Source organism: Rhinoraja longicauda, chromosome 35 (assembly GCF_053455715.1).
Source record: "Rhinoraja longicauda isolate Sanriku21f chromosome 35, sRhiLon1.1, whole genome shotgun sequence".
Taxonomy (NCBI): Eukaryota; Metazoa; Chordata; class Chondrichthyes; order Rajiformes; family Arhynchobatidae; genus Rhinoraja; species Rhinoraja longicauda.
The window spans coordinates 2,135,140-2,154,889 of record NC_135987.1 but is presented as its reverse complement, the minus strand read 5'-3'; the positions used below and the strand labels follow the sequence as shown (position 1 = coordinate 2,154,889).

Here is a 19,750-nt window from a genome sequence, read left to right as displayed (position 1 = left end):
CATGAGTCGGACACATTCAGTTTAGATCTGGTGGACTAGGAACAGTGGGTAGTGGTTTTCACACCGGATACGGTAGAAGGCGTGGGATGTGTGAACACAGCATGAGACAAACACTCTCAGATCTTGGGCGATACACCTTGCTTCTTCTGATCCTGGAGGAGTTGAATCAGATGGTGCAGAGAGAGGGATCATTGTTCCTTGCCAACCCCTGCCCCTGCCACCCCTTTGTTTCCTTAACCTTTATTACAAATTCACAGTTTACAAAGTACTGCATTGATCAAGATAGACACAAAGTGCTGGAGTAACTCAGCGGGATAGGCAGCATCACTGGATAGAAGGAATGGGTGACATTTCGGGTCGAGACCCTTCTTCAGAGTATGAAGAAGGGTCTCGACCCGAAACGTTACCCATTCCTTTTCTCCAGAGATGCAGCGTATCCCGCTGAGTTACTCCAGCACTTTGTGTCTATCTTCAGTTTAAACCAGCATCTGCACACTTCCTACACACTACATTGATTAAACCTGCTGTTCCTGCAGTTTGCAAACATCGACCATCACATGACGGCATTGTCAGTCGTATCCACGAGCCCCAGCAGTGAATAGTTTAGTTTAGACAAACCGCGCGGACACAGGCCCTTGGGCCCACCGAGTCCGTGCTGACCAGTGATCCCCACACACTAACACAATCCCACACACACTAGGGACAATTTACAATTTTACCAAGCCCATTAGCCTACAAAGCTATATGTCTTTGGAAACATGGAACCATAGAAAATAGGTGCAGGAGGAGGCCATTTGGCCCTTCGAGCCAGCACCGCCATTCTTTGTGATCATGGCTGATCATCCACAATCAGTAACCCGTGCCTGCCTTCTCCCCATATCCCTTGATTCCGCTAGCCCCGAGAGCTCTATCCAACTCTCTTTTAAATTCATCCAATGAATTGGCCTCCACTGCCTTCTGCGGCAGAGAATTCCACAAATTCACAACTCTCTGGGTGAAAACGTTTTTTCTCACCTCAGTTTTAAATGGCCTCCCCATTATTCTTAGACTGTGGCCCCTGGTTCTGGACTCCCCCAACATTGGGAACATTTTTCTTGCATCTAGCTTGTCCAGTCCTTTTATAATTTTACACGTCTCTATCGGATCCCCCCTCATCCTTCTAAACTCCAGTGAATACATGCCCAGTCTTTCCAGTCTTTTCTCATATGACAGTCCCTCCATCCCAGGGATTAACCTCGTGAACCTACGCTGCACTGCCTCAATAGCAAGGAGTGTGGGAGGAAACCATAGCTCCCGGAGAAAACCCACGCAGGTCACGGAGAGAACGTGCAAACTCTGTACAAACAGCACCTGTAGTCAAGATCGAACCTAGGCCCCTGGCGCTGTGAGGGTCATAAGACCATAAGTGATAGGAGCAGAATTAGGCCATTTGGCCCATCAAGTCTACTCCGCCACTCAATCATGGCTGATTCATCTCTCCCTCCTAACACCATTCTGCTGCCTCTCCCCATAACCTCTGACACCCATACTCATCAAGAATCTATCTATCTCTGTCTTCTGTAGCAGAAACTCTACCGCTGTACACGTGCCCCCTGCTTAGCGTTCTCTCCCTGTGTTCACCATGTGCTCCTTCTCCAGGGACACGCAGGCACGGACATAGACCACGAAGAGGAACAGGCAGTCAACTGAGGCAGGACCCTCGACTGCCCACTGCCTGGACCCTTGAATGGCCATCTTTGCCAGGCCCTGGAGCAAACCGACAGGGAGATCATATCCCCTGCCCAAACTGACCCTCCTCGCCCCCCCCCCCCCCCCCCCACCACCATACTGGATGATCAAAGATCAGGATTGCGGGGCTGAAATGCATCCAGAGCTGGAGGAGCAGCCCCTCTAGATACCCAAACAGGGGCTGCAACTATCACACTCCATGTACACATGGTACACGAACTCTTGCAGCTGGCGGCAGGCGGGTCTGTGTACACGCCACTGTGTACCCGCACTGCGCTACACTTTGCACCCCAGGTTCCCGCTGTAAAGGGGAGGACTCCCTTGTGGAGAGACGTACACAGTGGACCCTCCCCGCGCCCCCTCTTACACTGGGAGGCTGGGACAGGACCGTGCTGGGGGAGCGTGGCGTTGCTGGAGTTCCTCTATCACTGCCTTTACCTCCAGGCCCCATTTTGTTGTGTCTTTGGTTTATTTTCTAATTGATTCAAAAATGGAAACAGCAACAAGGAACTGCGATTATAAGTATTATTCCAACCTGACCAAGATGGACGCCTGTCCCATGACAGCCGATTGGCTCATCACAGGCGCACCTCCACGGCAGCTGACACCATGTGGCCCGTCTCCATGGCAACCAGAGACTGTGCTCCATCACCGCGGCAACCGACACCATGTCCACCATCTCCACGAGTAATCTACACCATGTGGCCTGTCTCCATGGCAACCGACACAATGTGGCCCATCTCCGCGGCAACCAGAGACCGTGCTCCATTTCCGTGGCAACTGGTGCCATGTGGCCCGTCTCCACGGCAACCTGACACTAAGTGGCCCGTCCATGGCAACCAGGGACCGTGCTTCATCTCCATGACAACTGATACCATGTCCTCAATCTCATGAGTAATCTACACCATGTGGCCTGTCTCCACAGCAACCTGACACCATGTTCTTCGTCTCCAAGGCCACTCAGAAGAGAAGCAGCGTTAGGTCAGAGGAAGCCTGGGGCCCCTGCATCGGCGTGTGATGGCCCCCTTGCCCAGGCCCAGGTTCAGACCAGCGAGGAGGGCCCCAGACCCGGGTGCGGGCCCCTACTGGTAACTGAACACTTGCATCGGTCGGGAGACTGCGACAGAGACCCGATTTGTACTCACCCCAGAATAAATCAATGAGTTGCTTCTCAATACTGGCCAGCACAGGGCTCCATGGAGCGCAGGAGGATGAGTGGAGATCTTATAGAGGTGTACAAGATCATGAGGGGAATAGACAAGGTGAATGCACAGACTTTTACCCTGAGTAGGGGAATCAAGAACCAGAGGACCTAGGTTTAAGGTGGGGGGGCAAATATTTAATAAGAACCTGATGTGTCAGAAGAGGTAGTTGAGGCAGGTACTACAACACCATTTAAAATACATTTGGAAGGTGCATGGATAGTGTAGGTGCTGGTTTAATCTGAAGATAGAGTAACTCAGCAGGACAGGCAACATCTCTGGAGAGAAGGAATGGGTGACATTTTGGGTCGAGACCCTTCATCAGACCCGTCTGAAGAAGGGTCTCGTCCTGAAACGTCACCCATTCCTTCTCTCCAGAGATGCTGCCTGTCCTGCTGAGGTGCATGTATAGGACAGGTTTGGAAGGATGTGGGCCAAATGCAGGCAGTTGGGACGAGTGTAGATGGGGTATGTTGGTCGGGCTGGGCGTTGGGCCGAAGGGCCTGTTTCCACGCTGTATGACGCTATGAGACTATGACAAGAGTGCCGAATCGGCACCAGGCCATGGGGATCAGCCACTGGTTAACAACCAGCATGAGGCAGTCCTGACCAGGGTCCTTCCAGAACTGCCACTTTCCTCTCCAACTCTGGCCGGTTTGCAGACCAGGCTTCTTGGGTGGAGAAACAACGAACTGCAGATGTTTCTTCATTAAAAAAAGGACACAAAATGCTGGGGTAACTCAGCAGGTCAGGCAGCATCTCTGGAGGACATGGATAGGCGATGTTTCTGGTCGTGACTTCATCAAGGGTTCGAGGTGGAGCTTGGTTAGATTCCTAGAAAGAGGAAGTGCTCTTAGTACTGCAAAAAATGGCCGCATTCCCTCCAGCAGGGAATCCACCCACCACAGACCGACTGACCCAGAACAATCCTCCCAGTTCATTCGTCAGGAGGGCAGAGCAGCAGAGAGCTTGTAGCACTCACGCACTGTCGATGAGACATCACCATGACGACCTCATCATGGGCCAAAGCTGAGAGAATGACTGCCATGATGCTGTTCCAGGTGTGGAGTTCTGATTATCGGCGAGACCAAGTGCAGCTCGGCCATTGTTTTGCTGAACACCTCCGCTCAGTCCACCTGAACCTACCTGATCTCCCGGTTGATAAACACTTTAACTCTCCCTCCCATTCCCACACTGACCTTTCTGTCCTGGGCCTCCTCCATTGTCAGCGTGAGGCCCAGCGCAAATTGGAGGAATCACACCTCATATTTTGCTTGGGCAGCTTACACCCCAGCGGCATGAACATTGACCTCTCTAACTTCAAGTAACCTCTCTCTCCATCCCTCCCCCCTTCCCAGCTCTCCGACCAGTCCGACTGTCCTCATTTACATTTTATCTCTGTTTGCTTTGTCGTTACCTTCTCCCAGCTAACAATGATCTATTCTACATTTTACATCCCCTTTGTCTCGTTTTCACACCTTACCCTAGCTTATCTCTGTATCTCCCTTGCCCCCTGACTCAGTCTGAAGAAGGGTCTCGACCAGAAACGTCACCCATTCCTTCTCTCCAGAGACACTGCCTGTCCCGCTGAGTTACTCCAGCATTTTGTGACTACCATGACTACCCTGGCTGGCCCTCACATAGCCAAACCACCCAACCACCTTTGCAAAAAATGACTCCAGAGAGATGGATTAGAGTTGATATGGGCATCCCTGACACACTCATCTGCCGATATTGGGAGTGTGATGGAACAGTGGGGAGGGAAGTGAACTAAGTATCTAACCCTGACACATCCTATCTTGGGACTGCAACAAAGCAGCTTCACTCTGTGTCCAACCCGTCCGGTCCCTTCCCCAGGTATGTGTGAAGGGGTAGTGCTGAGGGAGCTTCACTCTGTGTCCAACCCTTCCCCATTGCGTGTGAGGGTTGTTACTCAGGCCTGGGGAAGGTGTAAAGTGCACATTCTACACCGGTAGTCACACCTGTACCTGTGCTTCCTTCCTACAGCAAGATTACCCCGTGATGACCAGACTCAAATCGCTAAACAGCATCGATTCAGGGAGCTGGAACAGAGGCAGAAGTCTTACAGGTAAATCATTAAGTCACGGAACAGTTTTAGTCTTTAGTTATTACAGTGGTTTTAACAGAGCCATACTGACCCTTCTGTCCTGTGCCTCCTCCATTGCCAAAGTGAGACAGACTTTAGAGATACAGCATGGAAACAGGCCCTATGGCCCACTAAGTCCGCGCCGACCAGTGGGACTTGTCTCTACACACTAGAGACAATTTATAGAAGCCAATTAACCTCCAAACCTGTGCATCTTTGGAATGTGGGAGGAAATCAGAGCACCCAGAGGAAACCCACGCAGTCACGGGGAGAACGTGCAAACTCTGTACAGACAGCACCCGTAGTCAGGATCGAACCCAGGTCTCTGGCGCAGTGAGGCAGCAACTCTACCTCAACATCACTGTGCCGCCACTGTTACTCCAGCACTGTGCGCCGTTTTTTAGTGAAGCAGACTCGTCTCCTCTTCCCATTGGGGTGTTCAGGGGCAGGTGTGAATCATAGGACGTGTTACACATCACTTCAGTGATCAAACCTGCCACTCATATGACAGCCCATGATCAATACCTCACCACAAGACATAGGAGCAAAACTAGGCCATTCAGTCTGCTCTGCCATTTGATCATAGCTGATCTGTGTTTCCCTCTCAACCCCATTCTCCTGCCTTCTCCCCATAACCTTTGACGCCTTTACTAATCAAGAACCTGTCAATCTCCCCTTCAAAAACAACCAAACACAGCCTTCACAGCCATCTGTGGCAATGAACTCCCTTTGCTCTCCGGGATGGGTCTTCTTCCTGCCTTAACTTGACCATGCTCTGACCCGTGTCTCAGTGCTGGAGATCTTAGTTTAGTTTAGTTTAGAGATACAGCAGGGAAACAGGCCCTTTGGTCCACCGAGCCCGGGCTGACCCCCTACACTGACGCTATCCTACACTCTTGGAACAATTTACAATCTTGTCCAAAACCAATTAACCTACAAAACTGCACGTCTTGAGTGTGGGGGAAACTGGAGCACTCAGAGAAAACCCACATGGTCACGGGGAGAACGTACAAACTCCACACAGACAGCACCAGTAGTCAGGATCGAACCTGGGTATCTGGCACTGTAAGGCATCAACTCTACCACTGCGCCACCATGCCACCCATCTGATCTGATGGGCTTGCAGCAGTGAAATACTGGACGTTGCCCAACTGGCATCTGGAGTGTGGTGGGTGTGGCAGCTTGCTGCATTTCCCAGGAGAACAAAGGTCATTTTCCAGGGTACCTGCTGCCTTCATGAACAGTCAAATGAGTCTCACACGTGTTTTGTTAATTTCATCATTGCGGTTAGATGATTTGAATTGGTCGCAGTGGAACTTTGTCTTCCTGTTAGGAGTGCATGCGAGAGGGAGAAAGAGAGAGGGAGAGAAAGAGAGAGAGAACCAGTTTCTTTTCTTTCTTTATCAAGGACAGTGTCTCACTAATCTGGTGGAATATTTGCAAAATCTCATCCGGCAGATTAAACAAAGTTGTTGGAGTCCAATGGAAAGTGGTAAGGATTTAGAAAAATCCTAGATCGCACAGATGTGGGGAGAAGCATTCTAGGCAGAAAACCAAGTGCTGGAGGAACTCCAAGTAGTATAAGAAAATAACTGCAGATGCTGGTACAAATCGATTTATTCACAAAATGCTGGAGTAACTCAGCAGGTCAGGCAGCATCTCGGGAGAGAAGGAATGGGTGACGTTTCGGGTCGAGACCCTTCTTCAGACTGAGCACGGAAACAGGCCCTTCTTCAGACCCTTCTTCAGACTGAAGAAGGGTCTCGACCCGAAACGTCACCCATTCCTTCTCTCCCGAGATGCTGCCTGACCTGCTAAGTTACTCCAGCATTTTGTGAATAAATGCTGGAGGAACTCAGCGGGTCAGGCAGCATCTGGAGGGGAATGGGCAGGTGACAATTTGGGTTGGGACCCTTCCCCAACCTTAAATGGTGTGTTTTGTTCAAGGTTCCAGTATCTGCAGTTCCTTGTGTCAGTATTCTGGACATCTGAGACCTCTTTGCTCATAGTGCACATGAAGGCACAATTGTAACGGTCAGAATTAATACATTTGCCAAGGACACTAAAATCAGCAGTATCGTTAATAACGAAGAAGGTTCCAGTCACAACTAGAACGCACCGTTTCAGTGGATATAATAGTTGTAAATAAATTGTGATCTGGTCAAGTGTGATATCATTAAGTCTTGGAGACATTTAGAGATATATAATGTGGAGACAGAATTTGTGGGACAACTAGTCTATGCCAACCTATCATCAACTTATATTGCCCCTATTTTTTATTTTCCCCACATTCTCAGCAACTCCTCCCAGTTTCTATCACTCACTCATGCAGTGGGGATAATTTACATTGGCCAACTACTCTACCAACCTGCTGTCTTAGGGTTATGGGAGGAAACCAGAGCACCGGGATAAAACAAGTGTGGTCACAGGGAGAATGTGCACACTCCACATAAACAGCACCCAAGGTTAGGATTGAAGATGGGTGGAAGCGCCGCGAGGCAGTAGCTCTACTAACTGTGCCACTGAGGTCATGGATTGTAGGAGGGTAAGCCAGGTGAGGAGATACATGATAAAAGATAAGGTTCAGCCAAATGTAGAGGGAGCTTAGTGATGACCAAAGGGCACAGTGGTGCAGCTGGTAGAGCTGCTGCCTCACAGCACCAGAGACCTGGGTTTGATCCTGACCTTGGGTGCTGTCTGTGCGGAGTTTGCAGGTTCTCCCTGTGACAGCATTGGTTTCCTCTGGGTGCTCCAGTTTTCTCCTACATCCAAAAGATGTTTTAATTGGCCTCCGTAAATTGTTCCTAGTGTGTAGGGAGTGGATGAGAAAGAGAGTTAATACAGAATTAGAACTGGTCAGCGTTGACTCAATGGGCTGAAGGCCCTGTTTCCATGCTGTATCTTTCAATCAGTGTACATGGTCAAGCAGATTCTGTGCCTTTATTGGCTGAAATGCCAACATAAAGACAAGGAGATCATGCCACAACTGTACAAAACGTTTAAGCCAGTAATGTAAGGTGCGTGTCGGATACTGCTGGATTCTGGGTCGTCCACTAGCAGTAACAGTTACATAAACACTTCAGATAATGTGGTTTATTGTAACAGGAACAGCAAAGGAAGGACTGAATGTGTTGCTTGTGATCATATTCAGATGATGTTATCACAGTATTCTGTGACTGGGTGACTTATTTACATAGTGTATACAAATCCGCCACACGATTTTCAAATGAGGCAAATGTGCATGAATAAATTCCTGAGTTACCTGCAGCAATGACTGGTTTATTGCTGGCTTCTTCAATCATTTACTACCCCAGTGGCATACTTAGCTCTATTTGTTCCTGGAACTGAGCAACTTAAAACCTAATTTTGACTCACTGGTGTTCAGAGACTCTTGAACAGTAGTTGATTGTGGGCCAAGTCGACAGAATCACTCCCGTGTATAACTCCAGTGCCCGTCCTCGTGTGTACCTCGTGAGCCTCTAATCTACAGCAAACATTTCTGAGGAGATTTTCACAAATTTTCCAGATTTTTTTTCAAGCAATGGATTGGACTTTTTCATTAGTTGAAGGTTTCCGACCCGAAATGTCACCTGTCTCCTGCCTGACCCGCTGTTACTCCAACATTTCTTTGCTGGGTTTTGTATTTACTCATTGTTTGTTGGCTCTGTGTCTCTCATTCCTTGAAACATCATCTTCTGGTTCACATGCTGCCTCTCTGCTCTCCCCTCTACATTAGGCTGCACCAAGCCTGACCACATGTGAAGGCAATGATGCTTTAACACCCAGCGGGGTAAAACCAGTCACACTGAGTGGTATTTAAGCAGGAAATAGCCAATCAATGATTGATCATGAAATTTGAGTCACTTTGATACTTCTTTGATGCTTCTTTGATGCTTCTTCATGGCCTCTTTAAATAGGTGTGATTTGAATAGAACATAGATCAGTATACAGTGGCGCAGCGGTAGAGTTGCAGCCCTACAGCGCTTGCAACGCCGGAGACCCAGGTTCGATCCTGAGTACGGGTGCTGTCTGTACGGAGTTTGTACGTTCTCCCCATGACCGCGTGGGTTTTCTCCGAAATCCTCCCACACTCCAAAGACGTACAGGTTTGAAGATTAATTGACGGTGTATAAGTCAGATTGGCCCTAGTGTGTGTAGGGTAGTGTTAATGTGCGGGGATCGCTGGTCGGTGCAGACTCGGTGGGCTGAAGGGCCTGTTTCCACGCTGTATCTCTAAACTAAACTAAACTAAAGTACAGTACAGGAACAGGCCCTTTAGCCAACAATGTCCTCATTAAACCCATCACCTGCCAAGTTAAACCCATCACCTGCCTGTACATGATCCATATCATGCCGTTTCCTGCATACTTATGTCTAAAAGACTATTGTATCTGCCACCACCACCACCCCTGGCAGTGCGTTCCAAGTTCCAAGTACCCTCTCTGCATAAAACAAAACTTGCTCAACACATCTTTAAACATTCTCACCTTAAAGCTGTGCCCTCTGGCCTTTGGCATTCCAACCTCCAAGTTGCAGTGTGAACATCACATTTTCATTCCCAATAGCTGCTGATGAGTGATCTGGAAATAGTGTCAGCTGAGCAGTAAATACCTCACCCGGCTATTTTCCAGACTAGCTACCCAATCTCAGCCAATCCTGGCTGGCAAAGCATGCATGCACTGCCTCCATTCTGATTATAAGCATCTGTGAATTAGCTGTATGGGTTCTTGAAGAAAATCCCTGAGGGACAGGATTGGAAAGAGAGGGACAGATCAGAAACAGCCAGTATGGTTTTGTCAAGGGCAGTTGGATCAATCTGATTGAAATTGTTGAGGCGGTAACCAAGTCAGGGCCGTCTTAACGCATGGGCCCGATGGGCACTTGCCCGGGGCCCCACGAGCATAGGGACCCCATGCTGATCTGTGTATGTTAAGTGACTTGCAATAAATAAAATTTACTTTAAAAATGTAGGTTCAATAAGTGCTTTTTTCGCAACATTTTCGGTCCCTAAGTGTTTTTTCGCAACATTTTCCATCCCTAAGTGCTTCTCACAGCGATCTGTTTCGCAACAATTAGCTCCCTAAGTGCTTTGCTTTTCCATCCCTAAGTGCTTCTCACAGCGATCTGTAAGTGCTTTTCGCAACAATGTAGCACCCTAAGTCCATCGCTAAGTACTTTTCGGTAAGTGCTTTTCGCCGGCACGACGGGGGGGGGCTGGTAGGGAAAGGGGGGTGGGGGAGAGTAACGGTGGGGGCGACGGGGAGGGTGGGAGGAGGAGAGAGTGGGGGTGGGAGGAGGCAGAGTGGGACTGGGGAGGGGGACAGCAAGGGTGGGGGTTGGTGGTGGGGGGGAAGAGAGAGTGGGGGAAATGGGGGTGCTGGGGAAAGGGGGGTGGCGGAGAGTAACAGTTGGTCTGGGGGAGAGAGAATGGGGGGGTCCTGTGAGTAGTTGTCGTAGGGGCCCCAGTACACTGCTTTGCCCGGGACCCATAATGCTGTAAAGACGGCCCTGAACCAAGTGTATTGATGAGACAGTACAGTGGATATTGTTTCCTTGGACCAGTCAGGTCTTTGATAAGGGCCCATATGGGAGACTGGTCTGAAGGTTAGACCCATGCACTCCAGGGCAATTTGGCAAACTGAATCACTTTCCTGTTTCACAAGTTACTAGTCTGTGTTCTTCCTTCTGACATGAGGAACACTTACACCTTTGAGAGAACGGTTGCCGAGAAACGAATGCTCGTCCAGTCACATGACGTGTCCTAGTTTCTGAACCAAAACTCTGGGAATTATCATCCAGTAATACAGCATGGATCTGGCCCTTCAGCCCAACTTATGCATGCCGTCCAACTTGCCCCACCTACACTAGTCCCACCTGCCCGCATTTGGCCCATATCCTTCTAAACCTTTCCCATCCATGTAACTGTCCGAGTGTCTTTTAAATGTTGTTATAGTAACTGCCTCTACTACCTCCTCCGTCAGCTTGTTCCATATACCCACTACCCGCTTTGTGTAAAATCTGCCCCAGAGTTTCCTGCTAAATCTTTCCCCTCTCACTGTGCTGGGATGGAGATTTGTGAGGCACATTATCATAAATGATTCATGCACAAGTAGCCACTACCCACCCTCACCCCTGTTTGCACAAACCCCTTTAAAGTTGTTCCGGTCTTGTTATATTTCCGCCACATTGAGTCTCTTCACTGCGCTCTCTGTGGTTTTCATTTTACAGGTGGAAGGAATGGCATCCAGGTTTCCCGCTGAGCATTGACGCACACTTCCACAAGGATTTGCCCCGAGACATTCAGTTTGACACGGAGAAGGGAGTGGACTTTGTGCTGAACTACTCCAAGGCGTAAGTAACACTGGTCTAGCAACTGGGAGTTTATGCGGCACGGTGACGCAGCGGTAGAGTTGCTGTCTTACAGCACCAGAGACCTGGGCTCGATGCTGACTACGGATGCTGTCTGTATGGAGATTGTACGTTCTCCACGTCACCTGCATTGGTTTTCTCTGAGAGCTCCAGTTTCCTCCCACACTCCAAAGACGCACAGGTTTGTCGGTTAATTGACTTGGTGAAATTGTAAATTGTCGCTAGTGGGCCGTAGGATAGTGTTAGGGGAATGCTGGTTGACGCGGACTTGGTGGACCGAAGGCCCTGTCTCCGCACTATATCATGAAACTGAAACTAAACAATCCCCAGGTGTGCCAGTGAGTGAAGGTCTCAGTGGCAGATTCCTCCCCTTCCATCTCTGGTGGATCTCTGAAGGGATCGCGGAGAGTTTGATGGCAAACTCTCCACGATCCCTGGTGGACATGTGGGTGAGGGTATGTGGCAGACTCCTACCCTCATTTACTGATGGACCTCTGGACCTCAACACCTGCGCTCGGTCCGCGTTGGCCAATCTGATCTCCCGGTGGCCGAGCACTTCAACTCCCCCTCCCACTCCCAGTCTGACCTTTCTGTCATGGGCCTCCTCCAGTGCCATAGTGAGGCCCACCGGAAATTGGAGGAACAGCACCTCATATTTCGCTTGGGCAGCTTGCAGCCCAGCGGTATGAACATCGACTTCTCCAACTTTAGATAGTTCCTCTGTCCCTCTCTTTCCCCTCCCTCTTCCCAGATCTTCCTGTCTCCCTGCTCGACCTCTGGGCGAGGGTCCTTGCACCTCCATGACCCATTTTACACCTGTGCTGACCTGGTTGAGCCAGTCGGGAGGATGTTGTTGTTGGGTTGAAGAATCATACATGACCCAGACATGGTGGAGGATAGAGGCGAGAACTTGAGCTATGCTATCTATGTGAACAAGGTCTTGAAGAGGGGCTCGGAGTGGACCACCTTAGAGGCTCCTGCGGTAGTGTGTCTGAAATGGTGAGAGGATGGAGTGTTGTTTTAATAATGCACCACGTGTATGAATTCGGTGCATATTCTACAGCTTCCGTCAGCTTCAAGGACATGCTAGATTAAATGGTGAAAGATTTTGACTTGCATCAGAACATAGCAGGCTGTGACTGTAGAGAGGGCTGGTGAAAGGGAACTGACTTCATTTCTGCAAAGTGAGGCAGAAAGGAGTCAAGCTGCTTCCTGACAATAGAAAACGGAACCGAAGCCGGGCAAGGGTAACTTCCTGCCACTCAGGGATGAAAGTAAGGGCAGGGAATAAAGGATGTTCACAGGAACAGGGTGGTTGCTTCAGTCACAGAAGGGCAGAGCTCAGGGAGAGCAGCGTGTGAGTCGGTGTCTGGCACCTGTCTTCCCAGTGTGGGCTGAGGAGTTCAGTCAGTGGGCCGAGGCTAGAGATCAGCAAAGATTGCCACCTGGGCAGGCAGCAGAGCTGGTTTCTGTACAGGGCTAGGGGCAGGGTAGGTGTCAAGCCTACAACTTGAGGGCCTGACTTTGTCAGAAAGTTCTTGCCAAAGCAGACCATCAATAAAACTCTTAAACATACATAGGGCCCTTGTTGGCAAATGCGGATCTAACCCCTGTTTCAGGCCTTAATGTCAAGAGTCAATAGTATTTTATTGGCATATGTCGCAGGCAGAACAATGAAATTCTTACTTGCAGCAGCACAGCACCATATAATAAATGAAAAAAGTTCAGTATATTTATATATATATTTATAGTGTGTATACACTGAACGTTTTGGGTCTGAAGAAGGGTCTCGACCCGAAACGTCACCCATTCCTTCTCTCCAGAGATGCTGCCTGTCCCGCTAAGTTACTACAGCTTTTTATGTCTATCTTTGGTTTAAACCAGCATCTGCAGTTCCTTCCAACACACACAAACACACACATATACATATCTATATATATATATAGGTATATATATATATATATACATACACACATACATACATACACATAAAAGCAAACAATGCCCCCTAATGTGGTTTAGAGATTATTTGGAGGTTGTAGTGTTTAATAGCCTGATGGTTGTTGGGAAGAAGCTGTTCCTGAACATGGACGTTACAGTTTTCAGGTTCCTATATCTTCTTCCCAATGACAGGGGTGAAATGAGAGTGTGGCCAGGGTGGTGTGGGTCTCTGCCTTTTTGAGGCAGCACCTCCTGCAAATACCCTTGATGGTGGGAGGTCAATGTTCACCACTTTTTGCAGTTTTCTTCCGTCCTGAACGTTCAAGTTGCTGAACCAGGCTGTGATGTAACCAGTCAATATGCTCTCTACTGTACATCTGTAGAAGTTCAAGAGAATCCTCTCTGACATACCGAATCTCTGCAATCATCTCAGGAAGTAAAGGCGTTTGTCCTCACAAATGCCTTAAAGCAAAGTATTTAGACTTGAAATTTGGATTCAGGTTTATTATTATCACATGTTCCAAGGTACCGTGAAAAGCTTTGTTTTACATGCTATCCAATCAGATCAGATATACCATACATAAATACAATCAACTCAAACTCATACAATAGGTAGAGCAAACGGGAAGATACAGAGTGCAGAATATAGCTCTCAGCATTGTGACGGGTCAGTTCAGAGACAAAGTCCAATGTCCACAATGGTGAGGAGGTGAATCGGACAGTACCCGAGCTTATGGGGGGAACATTCAGAATGCCTGAATACAGAGGGGAAGAAGTGGTTCCCGAGTATGGTTTATCTGCAGAGCACAACACAATCTATATAATCTATCACCGTGGAGCTCACAGTAGAGACTGCTTCAGTCAGTGTTCCATTATCGTACATCAGATACATACATCACTGTCCAGCCCACCAGCACCACAGGCCATCTGTGCACAGAGTGCCGCAGGTCAGTGTGTGTTCATTCATGCGACTGCCTGCTTTCTTTGCAAAAGGTGAGGCACCTTTTGTCTATTCTCCTTCTCCCCCTCCCCCTACTCCTTACCCTCCCCCTCCCCCTACTCCTTACCCTCCCCCTCCCCCTACTCCTTACCCTCTCCCTCCCCCTACTCCTTACCCTCCCCCTCCCCCTACTCCTTACCCTCCCCCTCCCCCTACTCCTTACCCTCCCCCTCCCCCTACTCCTTACCCTCCCCCTCCCCCTACTCCTTACCCTCCCCCTACTCCTTACCCTCCCCCTCCCCTACTCCTTACCCTCCCCCTCCCCCTACTCCTTACCCTCCCCCTCCCCCTACTCCTTACCCTCCCCCTCCCCCTACTCCTTACCCTCCCCCTCCCCCTACTCCTTACCCTCCCCCTACTCCTTACCCTCCCCCTCCCCCTACTCCTTACCCTCCCCCTCCCCCTACTCCTTACCCTCCCCCTCCCCCTACTCCTTACCCTCCCCCTCCCCCTACTCCTTACCCTCCCCCTCCCCCTACTCCTTACCCTCCCCCTCCCTATGCTCACCAGTTACCATCATCACTCAGAAACTCAGTCACCTTTGTCAGACAACACCTGTCCCAGAATAGGTCACACTGACAGCCTCTAATTAACTCATTCTCTTCCAAGTACGAGGAAATTCTATCCCGAAGAATCCTCTCCAATTGCTTCTCTACCACTGACGTCAGGCTCACCAGTCTAGAATATCCTGGATTATTCCTTCTTCCCATAAACCAGGGAACAATGTCAGATACTCTCCAGTCCTGTGGGATCTCATTTGTGGCTAGAGAGAATACAAAGATCTTTGTTGCGCCCCCAGCAATCTCCTCCCTTGCCTCTTTCAATAACCTCGGATAGATCCCATCACACCCTGGGTATTTATCCACTTTAATGCTCTTCGATCTCCGACACCACCTCCTTCTTGATCTCAAACTGCCCGAGCATATTTGTATTCTCCACACTGATCTCAGTGTTCTCCATGACCTGCTCCTTAGTGAATACTGATGCAAAGTACTTGTTGAGTACCTCACCTACATCCTCTGACTCCAAGCATAAATTCCCTCCTTTATCCTTAAGTGTTCATGCCCTCTCCCTAGTTACCCCATCATTTTTCTTGGGATTCTCATTAATCTGATCAATGACACAAAATGATCAATGACACAAAATGCTGGAGTAACTCAGTAGGTCAGGCAACATCCCTGGAGAACATGGATAGGTGACATTTTAGGACAAGACCCTTCTTAGACCGATTAACAATGATATTTAGCGCCCCCTTCTGGCCCTTCTAACTTCTTGCCTAGTTTTTTCTGCTTACTCTATCTATCTATCTATCTATCTATCTATCTATCTATCTATCTATCTATCTATCTATCTATCTCTCTCTCTCTCTCTCTCTCTCTCTCTCTCTCTCTCTCTCTCTCTCTCTCTCTCTCTCTCTCTCTCTCTCGTTTGTTTGTTTGTTTGTTCCTGAACTACAGCCAAAACGGTACATTTTCGGCACAACAATTTTAGGCCCACCTTACTCATCGTCGTCCTTTTGGTGTTAATGGAAGACGTTTCATTGAAATCGGTGTTAAATTTTTTAAGTTATTCACATTTTAAAGAAGAAATCTAACTCCTAGGGAGGGACCCCTAGGGATGGAGGGGGGTAGAGGGAGGGGGGGAGGAGGGAGGATAAGGGGGGTTGAGGGGGGGTGGAGGGAGGGGAGGGGGGAGGAGAGGGTGCTGCACCAATGCAGGAGAGGTTTGGGCTCAACTTGGTCTAGTATAACATAAAGGTGTCTGATTTCATCTTCCTGAACCACACATAGGCTTCCTTTTACTTTGTGACAACATTTACAACCTCTCGCGTCATCCAAGGTTCCCTTTCTACTTACTGGGACATGCCATCTTAAACTCTGATGAGCTGGTCTTCAGAGTACAATCACTCTCATGGAAGTGTACTAAAGGCCTTCCAATAGACAGTGGGAGATAGAGAAACCATATGTAAACAGATTCGGGAAAGATGCAAAAGTAACAGGGTTGTCGTAATGGGAACTTTAACATCCCCAACATTGACAGGCTCTTGCTCAGTGCAAAATGTTTAGACAGGGAAGAATTTGTTAGGTATATCCAACAAGAGGTTCCTGAAGATAGACGAAGATAGATGAAGAAAAATGCCATGTAACTCAGCAGGACAGGCAGCATCTCTGGAGAGAAGGAATGGGTGACGTTTCGGGTCGAGACCCTTCTTCAGGCTTGTCAGGGAATAGGGAAACGAGAGATATAGCCAGTGATGTAGAGAGATATACTGTAGAATAACTGACAATAGACAATAGGTGCAGGAGGAGGCCATTCGGCCCTTCGAGCCAGCACCGCCATTCAATGTGATCATGGCTGATCATTCTCAATCAGTACCCCGTTCCTGCCTTCTCCCCATACCCCCTGACTCCGCTATCCTTAAGAGCTCTATCTAGCTCTCTCTTGAATGCATTCAGAGAATTGACCTCCCCTGCCTTCTGAGGCAGAGAATTCCACAGATTTACAACTCTCTGACTGAAAAAGTTTTTCCTCGTCTCAGTTCTAAATGGCCTACCCCTTATTCTTAAACTGTGGCCCCTTGTTCTGGACCCCCCCTCCCAACATTGGGAACATGTTTCCTGCCTCTAACGTGTCCAACCCCTTAATAATCTTATACGTTTCGATAAGATCTCCTCTCATCCTTCTAAATTCCAGTGTATACAAGCCAAGTCGATCCAGTCTTTCAACATACGACAGTCCCGCCGTTCCGGGAATTAACCTAGTAAACCTACGCTGCACGCCCTCAATAGTAAGAATATCCTTCCTCAAATTTGGAGACCACAACTGCACACAGTACTCCAGGTTCGGTCTCACTAGGGCCCTGAACAACTGAATGAAAGAAATGCAAAAACGTAACAATGATAAAGGGAACAGGCCATTGTTAGTTGTTTGCTAGGTGGGAATGAGAACCTGGTGCAGCTTGGGTGGGGGAGGGATGGAGAGAGAGGGAATGCCGGGGTTACTTGAAATTAGAGAAATCAATATTAATACCACTGGGTTGTAAGCTGCCCAAGTGACACAGTATGCCGTAAGCCCAATTTGAGAAGAGTACACACTGAACCCTGTATTGGGAAACAAGCCTGACAAGGTGACCAGTGATTCAGTAGAGGAGCATTTTGGGAACAATGATCACAATTCCCATCAGTTTTAATATAGTTATGAATAAGGACAGTCAGTTTGGTTTTGTCCACATCAGGTCATGTCTTACGAACTTGACTGAGTTTTTTGAGGTGACAAAGGTGATCGATGAGTGTAGGCCAGTGGATGTTGTTTACGTGGATCATGATAAAGCTTTTGATAAGACGTTATATAAAGTCCCTCACAATAAGCCGATCCAGAAGATTAAGATATATGGATTTTGAATCCAAATGACCATGGTAACTTGTGTAGGAAGGAACTGCAGATGCTGGTTTACACCGAGGATAGACACAAAATGCTGGTGTAACTCAGCGGGACAGGCAGCATCTGTGGATAGAAGGAAAGGGTGATGTTTCAGGTCGAGACCATTCTTCAGACTGAGAGTCAGGGGAGAGGGAGACAGAGATCAGGAGGGTAAGGTGTGAAAACGTGACATCAAAAGAGATGGAGTTAAAGGATCATTGTTAGTTAGGAGAAGATGACAGCAAAGCAAACTGAGATAAAATGTAATCAGGGGGACTGTCAGACTGGTCGGAGAGCTGGAAAGGGGGAGGGATGGAAAGAGAGGGAAAGCAAGGGTTACTTGAATGAGAGGGGATCTTATTGAAACTCTTGAATGAGAAGGGTTCGTATTAAGGGATTGGACATGTTAGAGGCAGGAAACATGTTCCCGATGTTGGGGGAGTCCAGAACCAGGGGCCACAGTTTAAGAATAAGGTGTAGGCCATTTAGAACAGAGATGAGGAAAAACTTTTTCAGTCAGAGAGTTGTGAATCTGTGGAATTCTCTGTCTCAGAAGGCAGTGGAGGCCAATTCTCTGGATGCTTTCAGGAGAGAGTTAGATAGAGCTCTTGAAGATAGCGGAGTCAGGGGATATGGGGAGAAGGTAGGAACGGGGTACTGATTGTGGATGATCAGCCATGATCACATTGAATGGTGGTGCTGGCTCAAAGACCTGAATGGCCTACTCCTGCACTTATTATCTATTGTCTATTGAAGTTGGAGGATTCAATATTCATACCGTCGGGGGATAAGACTTGGTCATTTCAATTTAGATCTAGCTTACTCATAGAAGACAGAAAGTTGTGTTGGAACGTTGATATTCTGGCTGAAGGCCTGTGATCAGTGGAGTTCAGCAAGGATCTATTTTGGGACCTATGTAATTTATGATATATATATACACACATATATATACATATATAAACGACTTGGATGTAAATGTAGAAGGGTTAGTAAGTAAATTTGCAGACAATGCCAAGGTTGGTGGAGTTGTGGACAGTGAGGAAGGTTGTCAAAATATATAGTGGGTTATAGATCTGTTACAGAAATGGGTGGCAAAATGGCAGATGGAGTTTAACCTGAGCAATGATCAGCAGTAGCAGCAGCAGCAGCAAGCAGCAGTAGCAGCAGCAAGCAGCAGTAGCAGCAGCAAGCAGCAGCAGTAGCAAGCAGCACCAAGCTGTGTTGCTTGGGAAGTAGTGTGTGGGGATTGTGTGGGGATTGTGTGGGGATAGTGTGGGGATAGTAAGGAGTAAGACCTGTGTGATCTCCCGGACTAGTTTCGATCGCCTAGCTTGGGGTCAGAGAGGAATTTCCCGGATTTTTTTTCCCAAATTGGCCTGGGTTTTTTATCCGGTTTTTCGCCTCTCCCAGGAGATCACTCAGTTCTTTTGGGTGGGCGGTTGGAGCGGTTGGAGTAGCGGCCGGGCGGTAGGTTTAGTAACCGAGCGCGGGGCTTTGTTTGGAGAGTATGACTGCCAGGGCAGTTTTTTGTTCTGGGTGTCAGATGTGGGGAATTTGGGAGTCTGATAGTCTTCCAGACATCCACATCTGCGCCAGGTGCGACGAGATGGGGCTCCTAAGGGACCGTATTAGGAACCTGGAGCGGCAGATTGATGACCTCCGTCTGATCAGGGAGAGTGAGGAGGTTATAGATAGGAGTTACAGGGAGGTGGTCACTCCTAGACCACGGGAGGTAGACAAGTGGGTCACTGTTAGGGGGGGCAAGGAACAGAGGCAGGGACTAGGGAGTACCCCGGTGGCTGTACCCCTTGGAAATAAGTACTCCTGTTTAAGTACTGTTGGGGGGGACAGCCTACCTGGGGGCAACGACGGTGCCCGGGCCTCTGGCAAGGAGTCCGGCCCTGTTGCTCAGAAGGGTAGGGAAAGGAAGAGGAGAGCAGTAGTAATAGGGGACTCTATAGTGAGGGGGTCAGATAGGCGTTG

General features: G+C 48.6%; 1 protein-coding gene across 1 annotated transcript in view; it reads left to right on the top strand.

Moving 5' to 3' along the window:
* LOC144610038 (polyunsaturated fatty acid 5-lipoxygenase-like) overlaps positions 1–19,750 on the top strand; it is a 78,650-nt gene that overhangs the window by 21,502 nt on the left and 37,398 nt on the right. The window contains exons 3-4 of the mRNA XM_078428511.1: positions 4,938–5,019; positions 11,266–11,388. Coding sequence (XP_078284637.1) covers positions 4,938–5,019; positions 11,266–11,388 — 205 coding nt within the window. The remainder of the gene's footprint in view (positions 1–4,937; positions 5,020–11,265; positions 11,389–19,750) is intronic.